This window comes from Rattus rattus, chromosome 11 (genome assembly GCF_011064425.1).
Source record: "Rattus rattus isolate New Zealand chromosome 11, Rrattus_CSIRO_v1, whole genome shotgun sequence".
In the NCBI taxonomy this organism is placed as follows: Eukaryota; Metazoa; Chordata; class Mammalia; order Rodentia; family Muridae; genus Rattus; species Rattus rattus.
The window spans coordinates 13,062,423-13,084,772 of record NC_046164.1 but is presented as its reverse complement, the minus strand read 5'-3'; the positions used below and the strand labels follow the sequence as shown (position 1 = coordinate 13,084,772).

At 41.5% G+C, this 22,350-nt stretch overlaps 1 protein-coding gene across 4 annotated transcripts in view; it reads left to right on the top strand.

The window, feature by feature from the left end:
- Positions 1-22,350, top strand: part of Mapk10 (mitogen-activated protein kinase 10) — a 270,635-nt gene that overhangs the window by 212,950 nt on the left and 35,335 nt on the right. For all 4 annotated transcript variants that reach the window (XM_032915826.1, XM_032915828.1, XM_032915827.1 and 1 more), the window contains 2 exons: positions 14,279-14,461; positions 17,625-17,749. In XM_032915826.1, the coding sequence (XP_032771717.1) occupies positions 14,279-14,461; positions 17,625-17,749 (308 nt within the window). The remainder of the gene's footprint in view (positions 1-14,278; positions 14,462-17,624; positions 17,750-22,350) is intronic.

The window sequence follows — 22,350 nt, the reverse complement described above, 5'->3', positions numbered from 1 at the left end:
ACAATAAATTTTCCCTTGTAATGTATTTTGCTCACAATTTTCTCTCCCTCATCCCCTCCCAGATCCTCTCCACCCCTCCACCCATCCACTTACTTGCCTATGCCTTCTTTTTCCTCTCTCTTCATAAAACAGGCAAACCAAACAAATAAACAAAAACCCCCAAACCCAGAACAAAAACAAAATAAAAAAACCACCCCCAAACCAACCATACAAAAACCAAATGACTACAAAATGATCAGACAAAAATTTTTAAAAAAGCACAAGAGATACATATACATAGATACACACACATATGCACACAGACACCTACACATACACACATATGCACACAGACACCTACACATACACATATACATATGCATACTCATACACATACACACACACATATACACACATACACACATGCACATATATACATAAATATGCACATTACACACACAAACACATACATGTATACAAGAAACCTACACACATGCACACATATACACACATACACACACAAATACCTACACATATACACACATATCTATTCACACTCATACATATACACACATACATATGCACACTCATATGCACATGCATATACACACATATACACATACATACACACATACACACAAATACCCACACATATACACACATACACACATATCTATTCACACTCATACATATACACACATACATATGCACACTCATATGCACATGCATATACACACATATACACATATATACACACATATACACACAAATACCTACACACATACACACACGTACACATACACACACCTATTCACACTCATACACATACACACACATACATATGCATACTCATATAATACACACATATATACACATACACATACATATATACATTTGCCCACATATGCACATATATACACACATATACATACAAACATATTCACACAAAGACCTACACACACATATATACACAGACACCTATAGACAAACATGCACACATATGCATACCTACGCATATACACAGACATAAACATATACACACATACATATGCATAATCATACACATACACACATACCTACATACATACACATATATACCTATTCACACTCATATACATACATGCATTCACACACATATACACACAGACAGCTACACATACACACACACACATACATATGCATACTCATACACATACATATACACACAAACCCATAAAACACAAAATCAGAGACTGGAATATACTAGAAAAAGAGGAGTAAGATTAAGAGTGTCCAAAATTCCACGGAGATCCTGTTCTGTTAGCATTCTCTGCTGGGCAAGGATGGGGCCTGCCCTTGGTGCAGTTTGTATCCCAACTGACATTCAACTGGAGAAAACGAATTCTTCCCTTGTGAGTGGCTGTCAGTTGGAGATAGCTTCTGGGTTAGAGAGGGGAGCCCATGTCTGCTTCCCTAACAGCACTGGGACTCCATATGGTTTGGACCTATGCAGGCCCTCTGATGCTGCCACGGTCTCTGTGTGTATTAGTTCTGCTGTAAAGCCTGCTTCTTTTAGATACACTTTTTTTTTACTTTCCTTTTTTCTTTTCCAATGGAAGGATCTTCTTTGAACAAGGACCCACAGTGGTCTTTTCTCTCTAGTTCTTGATCAGAGTTTTCTGGACTTGGCTTCTGCTGAACCTTGGTACATGGTATCCAATTGAAAAGTCTACATATCAAGGGAACCATCTCTAACTAAAGTTGACAGCCAGATGGAGTAAATACCCCCCCTTGCTTTGCTTCTGGAACCATAAGGAACATTAGCTGGCCCATGGCCTCGCTAGGGAGCGATGGTATTAAGGGCCAGGGAAGTGTCCCACACAATGAGAAAAGCAAAGAAAACATCTTCATATCAACAGAACACCATCTCGTTTAGAGCTGGCATATGAGAACTGGGGACAGTTGATGTAAAATGAATCGGAAGCAAAGGTTATGACTGATGTTTCCGTGAGTCACCCTCCTTAATGCTTTAAAATAACACATTCACTGGCCAGTAAGTTTATAATTTATGTATTATTTTATAATCTATGTAGTATGTAGTCCTTTGTCATTATCCTAAGGATAAGGTAAATTTATCTTCAGTGAAATGTTGGCTTTAGATAAATTTGGAACACACAGTTTTAGAGTCATTCTCTCATATCTTTAAACATCTGTTAAGAATGAACATATCTTCGAGAATGCAATTACGTTCTTTATTTGAAACTGTTTAATAAGATTTATTTTCACCACTAGTTTTCTTCCTACTTATATCCTTGCGTGAGTGTGTGTGTGTGTGTGTGTGTGAGTGTGTATGTGTGTGTGTGAGTGTGTGTGTATGTGTGTGAGTGTGTGTGTGTGTGTGTGTGTGTGTGTGTGTGTGTGTGTGTGTGAGAGTGTGTGTGTGTGTGTAAGTGTGTGTGTGTGTGTGTGTGTGTGTGTGTGTGTGTGTGTGTGTGTGTGTGTGAGACTGAGTGTGTGTGAGTGTGTGTGAGTGTGTGAGGTGTGTGAAGTGTGAATGTGTGTGTGTGTGTGTGTGTGCACGGTGCATGTGAGAGAGGGGTTAGGGGCAGGGAAGAGCACAATAGGATTCACCTCAGAACTGGAGATCCTGGGGCTATGAAGTGGGCAAGTTAGATACATTGACCCAGGATAAAGTCCTTGGCACTGGAGAATTTTACATGAAAGTCTTGGGAACTTTCATGTGTGGTTCTGACGTAAGAAGAACACCTGTGTTCTCAGTTTATTGGAAGACATTAGTAATCTTTTATAGTTTACTTTGATTTTTAAGACATTGTGCTTTTTAAAGAATTAGCCTCATTGATAACTTTTAAAATGCCAGATTTCCAGAGAAATATAGTGCTTTTAAAAAGTATTAGCTCTCTCTGTCAACCTTTGAGGTTCACTGTAAGAAACGTTTATGAAGACTGCCTGAATTCTAACCTAAGTGACAGTTCAGTTCAGTGTGCTAAAGGATAGAGCAGTGTGGTTTCCGAGGTTGTGGTGTGACAGTTACATAGTCTCCAAAATGGACACAATTTCAGAGTTCTTCCAGGCAGCACGGTTGATCACCTCCTTATTGTAACAGAGCAGTGGAGGCCATAGCTCAAAAAGGAAAGGGATATCTGAGACACGTGGTTTCAGGTGTTTCAGTCGATGATTATTGAAGGGGGACAGAAGAGACAGAGACAGAGGCAGTATATCTCTATACTTTTAAGGGAATGCCTCCAACGAGCGAACTTCCTTCCACCAAGCTCTTCCCCAAGGTACCAACACTTCCCATTAGCAGCTAGTATTTGAGGGGACAAGAAGATGGTACTCACGGGACCCAGCACTACTTAATCATGAACTATCACCCAAGCTATTAGGAGAGTGTGGTGATTGGGGGTTTCTCTCTCTAGGAGGTTAAAGATAAAATGTAAAAAGAAGAGATACATTACAATCAGCTTGATGACGATTTTAGCAACATCTGAATTTGCTTAAAATTTCTTTTAAACAAAGGGACACAGTATCTGGGTATTGGGGTTGTAACTACATTGGCTCCCTGCCTGTGGGGATGCTGTTGACTCTGGTAACATAGGCAGGACCGTAGCCTATCAGCATCCTGTTTAGAGCTCACGGAGGCCCAATACACCGGAGAAAGCATGTGAATTCTGTTTCTCATACTGATTTCTATCACGCACTCATCACCTGCTCTGATATTGTCAAGACTTCTTGTTAACCTGGTGTAGCCTTGCTAAGCATTATCGCCATTGTACCTAGTGGAGCGAAGGCTGCTACTCATCACACTCCCCTGACCAATGAGATTAGCTCTAAATCCACCTGTTTCTAATGGGTGGGAGGACTGAGTTATAAAGTTTCTTACAGGACTTGATACTGAGTATTAATCTATTCAAGCCCATGAAATTCGTGCAGGGCTCCATGCATATGTCAGTGTTTGCAGGTTGTGATTTCCAGAGTCAGACTCGACACTCAGGCTGCATAAGTCAGAGTCGTGGGGAATGGGGAAGAAACCTTTAGGGAATTCAAAGGCTTTGGGTACAGTCACTCTGAAAGGGGCACCAGTAGCCAAAGGGACCTTGCTCAAACCCGGTGTTCATCTGTCTGTCTTCATCTCTGTACAAAAGTTTTATGATCTTTTAGCACTATTTTGAGTGCTGATCAGGCAGATAAATATAGAAAAATATTCATCTTTTACCTTGGAACATGTGGCTATCTTGCAAAAGTACACACACACACACACACACATACACACACTCACTATAGAAAAACACTGCACATACACATGAAATACTACAAACATACATACTACACAGACACATTACATATATTCACACACATGCATATCACACACCCAAGCATAGTACACACATACACACACATACAGTGTACACAAAACATTCTCATACTATACATTCTATACACATTCGCCCTGGCAGAATACAGATGTGTACACAAACCACACACACACCACACACAGAGTCATGTACTACTCACACACACACACACACACACTATACACACAGTACACACATCATACACATACTGCATACAAACACCATCCACACATACAGAAGCAGACACATATACACAGGCACATACACAACTCAATGTAGGTGCACACACCACACACAGTTGGGTCGCTTGGGACAGTATGATAAGAATACTTTCAAGCTAAATATAAAACATCTTTCCATAACTCTTTCTTTCTTCTCTCTCTCTCTCTCTTTCTCTTTCTTTTTTTCCTTTACTCAGAGATTCTGAGCCCAGCAGCCTCTTGTGAGGCAGTGATTATCGGATGGTTTTAACATGCCACAACAGACACACAGCCGTTTGCTCTCCTGATATTTTTTGCATGGCACTTGCTTTCCTGAAATGAAACAAACACTTTCGCTCCCTGCGTGCGCTCCTCATCTTCAGGGTTCTAACCGGTTAGGGGCTAAGCAGCGGACACCTTGGGTTTCACTCTGGTGAGATTTTGACAATGGAAAGAGCCTCCTGAGGAACTCTTTCAGGACACTGCCAAATTACTACATGTAATTTGGAGCATGAGTGGAGTAAAGCCACATCATGCTGTGACGCCCCCGTCCGTCCCCTTCGCTCCACTCCCCGGACATCCGGGACATCCTGTATTTTTCCAGCATTTGCTCAGCCTGTCTCTGACTCTGTGTAGGACCTAGCGGGTGCAGCCCCTCAAGGGTGGGCGTGTCCCTTTCTTGCTCCTCCCTTCCCATTCTCCCTTCCCTGTGCCCCCAGCTCTGCCTTCCTGGTTTCAGTTCTGGATGATAACTAGCAGTGGCAGGGGAGACCAGTATAATTGGCCCTCACACTCCAGGTTCCCTTTGATTTTCAGTCTCTGACTTTGCTCTTTAATGTTGTTTATTTCACATTGAACAGTCCTATTTGAATAGCCAGCACTTTTAGCAGTACAAAGGCCCCGTATTTACGGATGAGGAAAAAGACTTCCAGCCTAGAGCCCCGTTCCTTTGATAGGATTCAATGACGGAGCCCCCCCACACTCCAAAACACTCATTCTCCAAAAGCAATGTCTGCTCCTGGAAACGTATTCATATTTATAAACAAGCATAAATGCCTTTTTTTAAAAAGAAGTTTTCTTCTGGGACGCTAGCTGCTAGCTTTTCTCCCTTTCTTTTTTTTTAGATATGGTACACAAAAGAATAAAAATGAAATTGATTTACATGTCTCCCGTATTAACTCAGCCTAGGATAATTTTCAATACAAATCACCCAGATTCCAGGAGATGAATGCAAATGAGATCTTTTAAATCAGAAGTGAGAGAAAGCATTGCATTATAATTGCAAAGTAATATAACCAGGCCTCAGCAGCTTTCAGGTGGCTTTGTTGGTTCAGCCCTACAGCAGGAAGGGCGGGGCACTCTGGATGTACCCTGCTCCTATCTCAAAGTCAGGGACCGAGGCCTCTCCCTCATCCAGGGAAGCCTAGTCGATGACTCTACGGTACAGAGTGGCCTTGAGGTTTTATTTATGTTTTGATCTATTTCGTGCTTATCTTCATGTCGTCTTTGTTTTCAGTTGACATGTGGTCGGTAGGGTGCATCATGGGAGAAATGGTAAAAGGCGCAGTGCTGTTTCCTGGCACTGATCGTATCCTTCCCAGCAGCCACCGGGCTCTGTGAGCCCTTGTCAATTTATTCCGTTTATTTCCAATGCAAGACTGCTGAAGATCTCCACCCATGGACCCCGGGGGAATTTCTGTGAGATCAAATGTCAAGTATTTGCAAGCTTGCTTCACGGTAGAATAGCCTTGTCACCCAGCAAGTCCATCCACGAAGGGGACAGTATGAGATATGAAACGTTCAGCCTTGTATAGAAAGCTCTGCCTTACTTCAGTCCTTCCAAGCTCAGAGTCTCCTTAATCACTGTTTGTAGAGATTTCAAAACATTAGACACATATGTAGCTAGATGATAAACGGCCCAGTCAGTATTCACACTGATGCCGTTTAGTTTCATACCCTAAGGAACACTCATTTAGCACAGAGATCCTCCAACGGTTCACCCACATGTGATTTACTTGATTTAACAGAGGCCCAGAGAGCGTGCTTGTCCCACTCACTAACACCGTTATCTACCTCCTTTCACACACTGTGTCTTATTCACGTCGTGTATACAAAGAGACATTTCTCCAAACCTGCTCTTACGTTCTCCATATCATTAACAAGTAATATTCAAAGCCTCCTTGATTACCAGTGGTTAAATAAACATCCAGAGAAATCATCTGAATCACCGAGAAGTGAAAGCAAGGCTCTGTCAAAAATAGCAGCTAACGAACAGGAATCCAGAAGTCCCAGTGTGGACATGACTGCCAGGCAATGCTTAGACACCTGCTTGTTGACGTCACTGAAATTACCACTGGATTTGATCAGGTCTGACCATCTTCTGTCTTTGTCATCGGGGTGGGGGAAGGGAGTGAACTGAAATACTCACTATTCAAAGGCAGTTTTGAGTCTATAATTTTGGGCAATTGTCTAATTAGGTAAGTCTGATTACGAACGCCATATGATTATGCACTGGCTTTAAACTTTTTAATTCCTGTTACAGCTCTTTCCATCTACATAATACTCCATACAAACGCAAGGATAGCACAATGCACTCAAGCGTGTGTATTTCATATGCAGTTACACATATGTACAGTATATTATAACTTCACACATATTTTCCTTAAGTCTAAAGCTACAATTCAGAAATTCACAAAGTGGTAGAAGCGATCAGGGAAAGATTCCAACACTTACCTTTAGCCCTCACATGCATGTGCGTGTAGAAGCACCCACACATGCACACACCACACACGTGTACACTCACACACACCTGTACTACAAACACAGCACACAAGTAAACCATAAATGAGTAAACTGGCTAAACTGTTTACTTTTGGTAAAATGTTTTTCCCTAATCTTAAAAAAAATGACACCCTGACTTTAAAATCTGTCTGTATTTCTATATTGTTTCTACTCATACATTTTATTAAACAGTTTCTATAAATTTACACATTACTGCTAATGTAAATTATGTTTCAAAGATACATTGGGCTTGACCAAAAAAAAATTACTTCAGATTTCTAAAAAGAAAGACAGAAGGAAATAAAGAAACAAACCCCCAAACTAGGATTTCTTTCACTCCCTGTGAATTAACTACCTTTTTAAATTAACATCTGGGAATAAATTTAAATTAGTCTGCATGCTCTTTGCTCCTCCAGAAATTCATTAGAGTTGAATTACTGCGGATTAAATGAATGTTTGCCACCTGAAGATTAAGCAGACCGCTTCCTCTGCCCAGTATAGCACACTTGAGGACTCCCTAGCCAAGCTACTAAACATGGTTCAGCATTATTAAAACCCTTTCTCCAGAGGAGCTGCTTGGGCGTCCATCATTGTTTAAGCTGAATGTCAAAACCCTCCGTGAAAAACTCTTAAGGCCACAGCAACGTCATGAGGTCACATCATGCAGACTTAAGGCTTTGATATTGAGAGTTCCTTCTGAGTACCTCAGAGACAAATCTGTAAATTTCTTGGGGAATCAATCAACTGTGGTTTCATTAGTGATTTCAAGCGCAGGGATTTATTTTAAGTTAGTCTTTTAAATGCAAATTGTAACCACTGTCTGTCACAGAGATAACCTCTTAAAGAGCAAGATGTACCACTTACCTTAAGTATTTCTCATTATAAGTAACTTATTTGAAGAGAAAAATTACATTAAAATATAGTTCTTCAAGACAGACTTTAATATGAAGCTGGAGGCAAGGAATCTACAAAATATATCCTGTTCATGTTGCTTTAAAAGTCAACAATCATATCTCCTCGAAAGCATTCTCAAAATAAATTATGTCTAAAAGCCCTTCCATTCCAGCTGTGTACCTCATTTGCATATGATTAACTAGCAAGAAGGCTTGGAATAAGACTTTTACATTCTTTGCATTATAAAAATACAACATATTGTCCTTAGTGAGAAATGTAGAAATTTGATGGCCATATAGTTTTTAAATTACAAATATTTCAAGAGTAGACTTAAAGGTATGTATTAAGTGAAACTTGTTCCATCGTAATGGTTTTATCTCTATTCAAATCAATGGAATTTAACCTCAGAGGTGGGATAGAGGGTAAGAGCAATGGCTGCTCTTGTATAGGACTTGGGTTCGGTTCCCAGTATCCACAACTGTCCATAACTTCATGTCCAGAAAAACCAGGGCAAAGTTTTTTTCTTTTTTAGAGTTGTTAATTATTTTATTTTTGAGGCTATAATATAATTACATCATTTTTTTTCTGTCCTTTACTCCCTTCAACTCAACCAAGTGCCCTCTTTGTTCAAATTCGAGGCTCTTTTTTCCCCCCTTAGTTGTTGTTACACACACACACACACACACACACACACACACACACACTCACATACACACAGAGCTAAATACACACACAATCTGAAGTTGTCTGTCTAGTATTACTTGTATGTATGTTTTCAGGGTTAAATACTAGAGAGTTGATATATTGATATTTTGGGCTGAAAGTTAGAGTTTGCTTTCTTCCTTAAGTTTACACATAAAAAACTTGACCAGCACCTCAACTGGCACGTGCTTTTATCATGGGTTCTCATGTAGCCCAGGGTAGCCCATGAACTCACAAAGTCCATATGAATGTTTGATCCTCCTGTTTCCACTTTCCGAGGCTCACACCACAGGCCTGGTGTATATGTTGCCAGGTGGGTATTGAACCCAGGGTCTGTACATGCCAGGCAAACATTCCATTGCTTGAGTTACTTAACCGAGTCCTGTTTACCCGACCTCGTAAAAATTTGATTATCCCCTCCTAACAATCCGGTGTACACAGCGTTACACCCAGAAATTAAGGTGGCCTTCAGAAAAACGATGCTTTTCGCTAATGGGAAGGGGTCTTTGAGCCTTCTCGTCTCCAAAATGGAGATGTCAAACCTTTCTGTACTTTCACGATGCAGGTAAGACAGGCCAGTGTTTGTGAAGCCAGAGCAGCGCACTTGGAGGAGGGAGCCATTTACATCAGAGAGTGAATTCTGCCATGGGAAGTTATGAAGTATCCCCCAAAGGGGTCTACGTAGACATGGGGTCCCGAGGTTGAGGGGTCCCTGAGGTTATCCTTCAATCGCTTTCTGTAACATGTACTAATACACTTTGGAAAACACAGTTCCTGTCTAGTTTGTGAAGATGGGTTACAATAATAGATTTACGAAAGAAACCAGTTACAGTGAAAACCGCAACCATCCCACAGCAGGCTCTGGAAGCCCAGCTCTGCTGACTCACCGAGTCAGGTTCAAGAGGGAATGTTCTGGATTACCATACTTCCTCTGTGGTCAGTCCAAAGGAACACGATCTTCATGAATCTCATCCTAAACATCCCTTCATGTTTCATGGTACCAGAAACTGAGGGGTATTTCTGAAATGAGGGAACATTTGAAAATGAAAGCTAATGTGACTGAGAACTTGGCCCTTCCACCCTGGTAGGGAACAAGTACAGAGCTTTGCAACCATCTGGCAAATAATTTACCCCTGAACTGCAGCTCCAGTGTCAAACTAAGATGTTTTTAAATGAATTAAACAACTCAACAACTAGCGACACACAGAACTCTCCTAAGTATGTGTGTCTCTATCCTGATCTTATGTTCTCAAATGTAAAAGTGCTTTTAAGACCAGCTTTTATTTGGGAGAGCCATAGTTACTAAAACAAGCAGGGGTCACTGCATAGTTTATGGGAGAAACTTCCGTGCTGGCCTTAGTTGGAGCTCACAGATCATAGTCTTTTCTCCACAAGAGCTCAGTAGTCCTAAATGCCACGTCCCAATCTGTAAGGCCTTGGAGTGCGAAGGGAAGATCAGGATGTTCCCTCTTTGACTTGTTTCCAGAGACTGGCCTGTAAAGTGTGCCATGAGCAAGAGGTACAGAGTGATCTCTTCGAGAATTTGAATCTGTTACATTTTGTACCATAAAAATAGAACCACAGCAAAGCCTTCTGACATCTGGGGTTAGTAACTGTCTGGGGATATTAGGATAGTCTAAATTATTATTTGTCAACATGTAGTTCAAGGATTGCCTGGGTAGCCATTGTTACTTGGGTTTTATCTGTGATAATCACTGCAGACCTAAGTGCCTAGAATCCTATAGTTAAGCGGTTTGTGTGAGGGGCTGTGGTGAGGGAGGTCTGCGTTCTTGTGAGTTTTCTGTATTATGGACATTAAGTTTGTTGTGCACATGGTTTCTTACAGAATGCACAGCACATGTGCTCTGGGTCCTTATCTCTCATTCTTTGGAAACCTTACCAGTTTACATGCCTTCCCACAGAGCCAGCTCAGAAACACAGAGCCGTACCCAACACCCGGCCTATGTAGCGGCTCGTTGGAGACAACATAGCATTGTCTAGAATTATTCAATATAGATATCACAGGCTGCCATGCCATCTTCAGGTGCTGAGCAAAGAACTGGGGAAGACACATTGATGTTCTTGAAATGGGGGGGGGTAGAGGTTGTGACATTTTCACGCTGAACATCAGACAGCAGGCCCGAGGTAGTGACTCCTTAGACGTGTCAGTATCAGTTTTAGAAATCCCATGCTTACTAACAGGACAATGGAAGACAGAAGAAAACGAAACAGTGATTCAAACGGAACAGTGTCCTCTGAGGGACGTGCACCTAGAGAACCACATCATGAACTTTAGAGCAAAGCGAGGCCATTCTATCCCATCAGCTCCAGACTCTGCTCTTCACAAACACTGACTTGAACATAAGAAGAAGACTTCTCATTGTCTAGACATCCAGGTGTTTATAGGAAGAAAGGACTAGAAAGGGGTGTGTTCAAAGAAAGGCATCAACTTTTAAAGACAGCTGTCCCCAGTGTTTGTTTGCTGCAAGAATATTTAACGACGTCACTGGCATTAGTTTTAATTGTTCAAATGTCTCCAGGGTCCAGAATGATGCTTCATTTAAAAGCACTTGGTGCTTTTAGGGACCTGAAGTATTCTTTGGATTCTAGGACATGTGACTCTTAGATTTTTACCAAGAATAGCACAGAATTGATTCAGAGTTGACTCTTGGGGAGCATTTGGTTACGAGCAGGGTGTGGCCCATCCCGTCTTAAAATCTTTTGAAGAGGACGAAGGCAGGAAGGCAGGGGTCAGAGCTACACTACAAGTCTGAAACTAAACTGAGGTGTAAAACAAATCCTGCAAAAGGAAAAGCAAGTGGAAAGACACTTAATTCTATGTTGAAGGATTTTATGAAATACTTTTTTGAATCGAGTTGAATGAAATTAGAATAAAATAACAGGTTGATGATATTTTGCAAAACTTGTTACTTGGCTTCTTTGTAGAAGATCTAGGGACGTCTTTTTCTCTTATCTTTGCATGGCTCTTTAAAATTCAGAGCAAGTTTGAATAATGAGTCAAGGACAGCTTGATGGAGCATGGTACTCCAGTTGCACTAGAGAGATGTCTCCTTTTGTATTTACAGTGACAACTGGGATAAGTACTGAGTTCTACAGCTATCTTTCTATCTATAAATCTGTCTCTCTCTATCACCTATCTATGTATCTATGTATCTATCTTTGTATGTATGTGTGTGTATGTATGTATCTATCTATGTATCTATATATCTATGTATCTATATATCTGTTTCTATGTATGTATGTATGTATCTATCTAATCTATGTATCTACATATCTATATATCTGTTTCTATGTATGTATCTATTATCTACTATCTGTCTGTCTGTCTATCTATCTATCTATCTATCTATCTATCTATCTATCTATCTATGTACTTATAGCTTACATATAGCCACATACTTAACATGAGTTTCTGCATGAGAGAGACTAACCAATCTCTTATAGTGACTTAATTTCTTTATTTCTAACAATTCTGCTCTACTTGGCCATCTCAGGCACACAATGATCCCATGAAGTTCACTGCTGTCTGTCCTTGTTTCACTTGCTGTTGTCACGCCGGGGAATGTATCGCCGGTTTTCTCCACGGCATTTATTTCTTGGTAGTCCACGGTAATTTTCATTTGTATTTTAATAACCTTTATTCATCCAGGTTGTAAGGGAGGTAGGAATTTGCAAATTAACTCTTGCTTTTATCTTTGTTTGATTGTCTGTCTACCATTTGCAGTTCATATTCACGTTAAATGTGGTTTCTTTTGTCTTCCGTCTGGACAGTCAGCCTTTTTAGGCTCAGCTCTTGAGTAGCTAATTAGCAAGTGTTACAATGTCTTTGAAGAGCTTTGTGTTACCTTAGCAGGAAGAATTGACAGTGCAGGATGGAGCTGTGGAAAACTCACATTGTTGGGACCAGTGTAAATCTGCAAGGCCCAGTTGTACATGAAATCAGCTTTGGGCTGATCTTTCAGAGCTTGCATTGTTTATCATTCTCAGGCCTATGAGACATCATAATATTAATGAGAAATAAAAGAGAACAACTGAGTTAGTTCTATGAGGCTGGGAAGGCAGTAAGGGAGGGATGTGAAGCTACTCACTCAGTGTTAAGTTACAGGTAGACAGAGTAACAACTGTGATAGACGGAGTGACTACAGACAGAGTGACCATGACAGAGAGTGACTGTGACAGAGAGTGACTGTGACAGAGAGTGACTGTGACAGAGTGACTACAGACAGAATGACTGTGACAGAGTGACTGACTACAAACAGAGTGACTACAGACAGAGTGACCATGACAGAGAGTGACTGTGACAGAGTGGTTATATACACAGTGACTACAGACACAGTGACTACAGACACCGTGACTATGACAGAGTGACTACAGATAGAATGACTGTGACAGAGTGACTACAGACTCAGTGAGTACAGACACAGTGACTACTGACAACTGACAGTGTCTGTGACAGAGTGATTGTGACAGACAGACTTCAGACAGTGACTACAGGCAGAGTGACTACAGACAGAGTTAACTACAGTGACCTAAAGGTCCTGAGGTTTCAAACAGTCTTCTAGAAGAAAAAAAATATAAATGTTACAAGTGCATAATACATTTTTGAAAAAAAAAAACCCAGAAATTTGAAGTCTACAAATGTATGTATGTATCTATCAAAACTTTACAATGTATTCCACAACTATAGACAGTTTTTGTTTCTCAATTAGAAAGGGAACAGTAGAACAAAGCTACTGGGCAGACCCCAAATGTGATGCTTATGGGGACAAAACGTTAAGTGTCAGTGAAATTTTCCCACTTTTAGAAAAGGAACAAAAATATTAAAGCCTATTCAGGGAAATATACTTAAAACATTTATTTGCTGGCTATTTTAAAAATAAAAATGATCAAGGTAACTTTAGGGTAAAAATATCATGATCAAGTGAGATAATTTTAACTCTAAGTCACATGATTATTAAAAGCGAGGTGTCTGTCTTACATTGTTTGAATCTTTTAATCTTTACAAATAGGAGAGAATTTTCCATCATCTTTCCTTATAGATTTCACCCCAAATCACATGATTATATAGGTGTTAAGATGTTCTGTTACATTTGAATAACATTATTTATTTTTATAAAACAAAGACTACTTGATATTTCTTGTGTTTGTTAAATTATAGTAGTTCTTCAAAAGCACACAAGTCCCCAAATTTGGCTTATAAGTCCAAGAAGTTTCCCAGGCTGTCCACTTTGACTTCACCTGCGTTGCTAAGTGAAATTCCAGCTGTGCTGATGGGACTCCGGTGACAGGCAGGGGAAGGCAAGAGTCCATGGTCTGCACCTCTTTTTCCCTTAACCATTTCCTTCCCAGATATTGACCAGTGGAACAAAGTCATAGAGCAGCTAGGAACTCCGTGTCCAGAATTCATGAAGAAATTGCAGCCCACCGTCAGAAACTACGTGGAGAACCGGCCCAAGTACGCAGGCCTCACCTTCCCCAAGCTCTTTCCAGATTCCCTCTTCCCAGCGGATTCTGAGCACAATAAACTTAAAGGTGAGCGGCTGCACACAAGCATAGAGGTTCTGGAGGCCTTGCCTGGGCTTGCACTGAGGTGTGTCTGACACAATCTTCCTTGGTTAACTCTTGGATCAGGGGTGGTTAGAATCTTTTTTTTTCTTTTTTTTTTCTTTTTTTCTTTTTTTCTTTTTTTCGGAGCTGGGGACCGAACCCAGGGCCTCGGGCTTCCTAGGCAAGCGCTCTACCACTGAGCTAAATCCCCAACCCATGAGCTAAATCCCCAACCCTAGAATCTTGAGATTATTTTTCTTTTGAAATGAAAAATTGAAAGGTGAGCATACTCTACTTTGAAAACATTTCTTTATGCTTTTTACTTGCTAGAAAATATACTTCCCCGATGACTGCACATTGAAACACATAGGCCTATGGAGAACATGTTTATTTGATGCCTCACTGAGCTATTTAATGGTAGCGAAAGTGCTTGCAGGCTAACTATTAATGAGAGCATACTCTGTGACATTAGTCCAACTTTCTAGAGTTTAATTATAGCACTCTTGCAAGTTATTACTTGTTTACCATATTTATGGTTCTAATGTAAGGCTGGCACTCAAAGGAAGTATCGCCATATGCAAACAGTCAGTGGAACATGTTCTGGTTCTAGGAGAGCAGCACACTTACCTGAAGGTGAACACTACCTTGCTGAAAACAATTCTCTGTTTACTGCATGTGGTACTGACAATGGCTGCTAGAAGCAGGCATTGGCAAAGTTGATTCCCCCATCAACTGGGAGGATTCCACGTTTGCCTCTTCTAAGAAGAGAAAGGCAAATGACCTCCAGAGCAGATTCTATGGGTGCAGGGTACATGGATCTGAGGGTAACATCAGCTACACATCAAGAAGCCCTTTTAACTAAGGAGATAAATGAGCAGCCATGTTAGGCTCGTAGACCATGGGTCATGAAAAACAACTCAAGATTTGAAATAGTATGTGAGTCTGTGTGAACTTCTGTTATTCTCATGACCTTCAACGCTTTATGTGGACAGAATGAGAATCAATTAAGAAAAGTGTATTTGTCAGAAAAAAATGGCCAATAGACATAAAATAACCTTTAATGAATGATGTTTATCTTAATGTAAAACATTATAAACTACAGGAAAATAGTCACAGATACGTGAGTGAGGATATTTACTACATCTTAGCTGTTGTATTAGCAAAATGAAGTGAAAATATTTGAAAATATTGAATAAGGAAACTATTTCGGACTGTTGAATCATATACAAAAGTGAATAGTGGGAGGGAAAATGCCACCAGTGGTCACAATGATGGCCTCCGGTTTATGAGAATGGTTGGGATTTCCTAGCTTTTACTTATGTTATTTATACACTTATATTATTGCTAAATTCTTACCTTTAACATAATTACCTTAATCTGGACATTTGATAACAATTGATGTCCATATTAAAGTATTTTAATAAAAATATATCTTCTTGCAAACATTTTCCCTCTAAACATTTTATTACACTATACATGAACATGTGAGTCCAAGTATGGAACGCATACGATGTCTTTCAAAGGAGAATAAAACACATTGGGGCTCTAAATCTGTCAATCCCTAAACGTCCCCATTTCCTACACTGTCATGCACACTAGCGCACTTAGTCCTAATCATTGATGTCAGTTACTAGGAAGCACTGTCATTAAATAGAAATATTTCAAATTGCTCAGCCAACCGAGGTTTTACCCTCTTGAACAGAACACGCTGATTTATTTTTTCCTGTTAAAACTTCCAGATAATTTGAGCAACAGTAGTGGTTTAAAGTATTACTTATTCCTGTTAAGAAAGCCCTTCATGTCAAATCTCCTCACATGCTTTAGAAACTAAACATCAATGTGACCTCAGGGCTAGGTTTTCAACTGAGGTGGTGAAGTGCTTGTTTGTAAGCACAGGGACCTTGGTTTGATTCCCAGAATCCATGTAACAAAAGATAAGCAGGGAGCATGCGCTTGTCGTCATCCATCGTCCCAGTGTTGAGGACTGAGCATGCGTGTGTCATCCTGGTGTTGAGAAAGACTGAGCATGCGCTTGTCATCAATCATCCCAGTGTTAAGGACTGAGCATGTGCTTATTATCTGGTGTTGAGGAAGACTGAGCATGCGCTAAAGATCCTGGTGGTGAGGAGGACTGATCATGCGCTTGTCATGCCAGTGGTGAGGAGGACTGAGCATGCGCTAATGATCCCGGTGGTGAGGAGGATTGAGCACGTGCTTGTCACCTCAGTGTTGAGGAGGTGTGGACAGGTCAGCCAGAGTGATCTAACAGATAAAGTTCCAGGCCTGTCTCAACAGATAAACAAAAGAGGTTCACAGTGCTTGAAGGACAGTACCCAAGGTTGTGCTCTGACTTTCACATTTGTGTGTCTGCACACACAGGTGAGAGAGAACACACACACGTTTCAAACACAAAAATGAATGTGACTTCAAAAAATTGCGCTATTGAACAAATACCCTTTCTGACTGCATAACTAGCCCTGCCCCAACCATACAATTCACCATGCCACCTTGTACATGATATGGAGATTTTTATTACTGTCAGCCATGGTATGGGATGCCTTTAGCCACCAGATTCCATCAAATCATGATTCCTGCATCTCAATGCCTGATGAACGTGGAATGTTACAACAAAACTCAGTAGTTAAAATGTCATTTTTATAACACCCAGGTTGCTTTTACATATCTAGGACATCTGGGACACATTGGTCTGCAAGTCAATTTGAACCTTACTTAAATTCTGCTGGTCTGCTTTGTGTATGAGAACAGGGAAGCATATTGATTGATTTTCTTCATCCGCCCCTACTTCTCAACTGTGCGTTTCCGCAGATCGCCATGCGCGATCTGGTCCATGTAGCATCCTTACAGATGAGCCACACAAGTTCCTTTACCGATTCAAACTTCACGGCTGATAAATGCTATTTATAATTCTTAGTGAACAATCATACTCGAGTATTCACAACGTATAACCCTCAAAGAGCTCTCAAAGTGGTAACTTAGATTTTGAGACAAAAAATTGAAAGCCTCATTTCTTTTTATAGCATGTGACTATATTAGGATGACTGTGGCTTTTTTTAGCTTGTTCTCCAGACAATAAACACCCGTGCCAAAACGAAAGCTTAGGAGTCTCTGTTCTCTTTTGTCATTTCAGCCAGCCAAGCCAGGGACTTGTTGTCAAAGATGTTAGTGATTGACCCAGCGAAGAGGATATCGGTGGATGACGCATTGCAGCATCCGTACATCAACGTTTGGTACGACCCTGCTGAAGTGGAGGCGGTAAGGCATTGGCCACAAACCACCCATAGCAAGTGCTGAAAACAGTTAAACTCACACAGAGGAGCCCACCATGAGTTTTAAGTTCATTTGTTTCCTGGACCTCCAGTGAACCGGATAGGTTCCGGTGCGGTTTCCTGTCGTTCAGGATGGGTTCCGGTGCGGTTTCCTGTCGTTCAGGATGGGTTCCGGTGCGGTTTCCTGTCGTTCAGGATGGGTTCCGGTGCGGTTTCCTGTCGTTCAGGATGGGTTCCGGTGCCGTTTCCTGTCGTTCAAGATGGGTTCCGGTGCGGTTTCCTGTCGTTCAGGATGGGTTCTGATGCCGTTTCCTGTCGTTCAGGATGGGTTCTGATGCTGTTTCCTGTCCTTTAGGATGGGTTCTGATGCCATTTCTTGTTCACATGTAGGACTCCTCCAGTTTGTCTAACTGTCAGCCTCCCCACAAGCAGGTTTCATGGGAGAGAAGAAGCTCATTGATGGGGATGGTCCCTCACTTTTATTTCCTTCATGGCACATCGACATTGATACCATGCTGTATTTAAGGATGTTTCAGTAAGGGAGCTTTTCCTAGGACACTGTTGGCTTAGCAACCTACATGAACAATACACAAGAAAGTAGATATTTCAAATGGGTCCTTATTTTCTAGGTTGATTCTAAATAACACGGTATGATATGTCTTTGGTCTTAGACCTATGTAAGGTTTATAATTCATAGAAACTTAACTCTTCACTTTAAAGGTATTTTTCAAGCACCTACTTCCTTCTCTGTGTGTTCTTACACATTTACTTCAGCTTCTCTGTGGGGAGCTGCCTCTTAGCTGCTGCCCAGAGGGGCTCTGCAGACCTCCTGATGAGAAGTTTCTTTCTGTGACATTTGTTAGTGTATCTATCCACAGTCTGCTCTTTTCTTGGAAATGGCAACATGTCTTTAAAGTATTCTAACATGGGTGGTAGTTCAAGTCACTGATGCGATTCTCTAGCTTTGCGGTTGAATTTACTCCGAATCACCTAATGCTTTGCTTTTAATCCCTGTGCTGCAAGGCATGCTTGCTTAAAGATAGTCTTGCTTCGCTTAAATTTCTTCTTCTCTGCTCTCTTAAGTGTTTTCTGGAGCCAACGGTGCTTAGTCCTACCCTACCCAACTCTGATTTCCTCTTCCTTCTTTCTGTATGTGAGAAGCAAGTGGTTAGTGTCCAAAGAGTCTAGGAGGCCCTAGTTCTGACTCCCTCAGCTGCACAAAGGGATCTTTACCATCTTGTATGATGTTTTCCTAAATTTTGTCTGCCTGAGCAGTTCTACCGTGATGCTGGTGTCTCAATTTGCTTCAGGCTTATTTTAGTAACTTGGTTTGATTTTTTTTTTTTTTTTTACAAAATGCAATCCTTCCGGTAAAATATATTGGAGTTTTCTAATGTTCTTAAAACTAGTTTATATTCTCAAGACTCAAATATAGATCTAGTCTTTCATATTTTGTAAAAGCTTTTAAAGATATCCATAGAGTAGAAGGAAATGCAGAGGGAAAATAAATATATGAATATATTTAAAATTAGGTCGTATGGATTCTTTTTCTGAAAAATTTAAGAAAATGTTTTAGGTGTCCTTGTACAACTGTTAGCTAAACAAAAATTATTTGACACCGCTTATCTTTTATTTTGAAAGTTTCTAAAGCGGTGGCATATTTATTTTTCCTCAGATCTGGTTTCATGTGCTCAATGTGTTTTTAATGGATCGAGGCCTCCAGTTTAATTGGAGTCATAAAGTCTGCATTTGTAATTCACTTGTAATTATGTTGCCTATAAAAGAGACAGTTACTTAGAATCTATAACAGAACATTAGAATAACATCAATGAATTTTTAAGTTTATTTCAACATCCTTTGTAGAATGAAGAAAAAAAAAAAAACCCACCCAGACCTTTTCTCAATATTGTCACCACAGAGCATAGATCGTAAAGTGACAAGGCATGTGAATTTAAGGATCTAGGATAGCCTGAGGATCTCATAAAGGATTCAGCTAAGGAAGAAGAATGAGCAAGCGTTTGACATCAGAACTGAAGTCACTGGCTGCATAACTGTAGCGTTGCCTTCCACCTACAAAGGTCATAGCGAATCCCGACCCCAGGGCAAGGGTAGTCTATTGCGCTCAGAAGTGTACTGCAGAGGTCACAACCAGTAAGAAACAAATCCTGAGAGAGCGGAAACAACCACACACGTGCTTTGTTAACCAACCTGTGTGGGGTCAGAGGACTTGTCTTGATCCATCAAGTGTCTAAAACAAAGAATACAGACCTGATACTAGAAGTTCATGGGTTGGCTTGTGTTGGAGTCAGGCTTTAAGCCAGCAGTGAGGAGGCCACAGTACCCCGGGTGCTGCTGTCCGAGAGCCCCTAGGACAGTCACGGTAGCTCCAGTGTTACTCTGGGCGTCTGGGCTTAAGGATAGGTTAAGCCAGCCATGCATTTTGTATGCTCCGGTTTACGAACCTTAGGTCCTTGAGACTCCACAAGAGGTGAGCGGGCCAGACCTTGTGTGTGTCAGCTCCAAGGATAAGCTGAAAAGGCAGACTGGAGACAGATCTACAGGTGCGACGCAGCTTAATGCTGGGACCGGGCTTTTCCTGGCGTCCTTGGGAAGACTGGGGAAAGGAAGTCAGTCTGTGTGTTGGGGGTGAGGAGGAATCGAGTCTATATGAAGATTGCTCATTCTGGTTCAAGACCGAAGATCAATTTGGATTCTAAAACTGAGATTGGTGAAAATGTCTTCTACCCGTGCTCCTTATGTGGAGTCAGACGACCTGTGGGCATGTCCACGGGGCGTTGCTCTGTTAATTGACACAGGAGGGCCAGCTGAACTGTGGGTAGCGCCTTCACTTGGGCAGGTGGTACCGGGCTACAGGAAAGCCAGTTAAGCGTGAACCTCCAGACTCAGCTTCAAGTTCATGATTCGGTTCTTGCCTCAACTTCCCCTGATGATGGACTGTAACCCGTAAGCTCCCTTTCTTCACCTAAGTGAATTTTGATCACGTGCTCATCATAGCAACAGAATGAAACTAGAAGAGAGACTAAGACACAGCGTGACAGAGTAATTCTGGGCAGCTACACGGACACAAGAAGCTGTGATATACTAAATAGAATAAGGAAGCAGAAGCCTGTGGTCAAAAGGCTTAGTGCCAGAGTTTGATTGGTGCTGTGGAGAGACATAACTGATGTAGCTGTGCCAGTTAAATCACGTAGAGGAGGTCATGAGAACCAGTCGGGCTGCCAGGAGTCATCTGTGCAGATGTATTTAACTCTGAGGAGCACTCAATAGTGGTCGAGCAAAGGATGGTGCAGACTAAGCCAAAAGCAGGTGCCCAGAATCAACTAAGATTAGCAAAGATACCCACGTACTCCAACCCCAAGATCAAAGGGGTGGTTTACTGGAGACCAGGGTTATTGGCTGTCCAGTGGGAGCCAGAGTCCGTGACATAGAGGAGAATCCACTTGCTTCTAGAGAGAAGAGTCCAGAGAAATGCCAAGTTATCCCACTATCTCCCACTGAGGTATTTCCCTGTGGCTGACAGGTGAGCCTGCGCTGTACAGCTGGGAAAGGTCAGCCTCTGAACCACAGAGCAGATCTAGGCAGGGAATCCCCTCATGCCCACAGATGGCACACGCCTAGCAACGATTTCTTCATTCACACCTTGGAAATCCCTGTGTGGAAGAGAAGTTACCAAACAGCTGAGGGTTTCCTCCCGAGGAGAAGGAGAAGGAGAAGGAGAAGGTTAGAAACGCACAAAGACCTTGCCAGTAAGGTGAGGTAAAGAACATTTCTAAGTGCACAATTTCCTCAAGTATCTCGTGGTTTCTTGTCAAGAACATTAACGTGATAGCCATGGCAGGAGACCGTTTTCCTTTGGGGATCCTACTGAATTTTTGTACCATCTCTCACTTGTCTAGGGCTCGTGAGGAGCAGGGTTGGACACAGGCATGTGGGGGGAGGGGCGAAGGAGTCAGTTGTCTTCCCCTAGGCTCCTCTCCTTCTGCAGCTTCAGTTCCCGCTAGGGAAAATGATGCGGTCATTCCTTGATCTCACCCAGAGCTTTATGATCAACTTCTGCACACAGGCTTTGAGAATTCTTCAGTAGCTTAAGTATCATTGGCTCTGCAGATATGAAGCAAACTGAAAAGTCACCTCTCTGTGTCACATGGACAATGATGGTTCTACAATGACTTTAAAATCCAAGAACCAACCCAGCCGCGATGACATATACCTGTAGTTCCAGCACATGAGAGGCTAAGGCAGGAAGATTGCCCAGGATTGTAGGCTAGCCTTGGCTACGTAGCGAGTACCTAGCCAGGGAGAGCTATTTAAGAAGACAGTAAGACCTGACTTGCAAAACGAAACCCACAAAAGAACAACACAAGTTCCCTGCTGGAGACAGCCTTACAGACGTGGGTTACCTGTCTTGTGGGCTTATCACTTGTCTAGTGCATGATTCCCGCATGAGAGAAGGGGCTGTCCCTCACAGATGCCAATCATCTGTGCACTGCAGTGAAAATCCTCCAACCCTCAACCAGCCATGGGTCAGCCACTGCATCGTAACAAGCAGGCTACATTCATCTACCT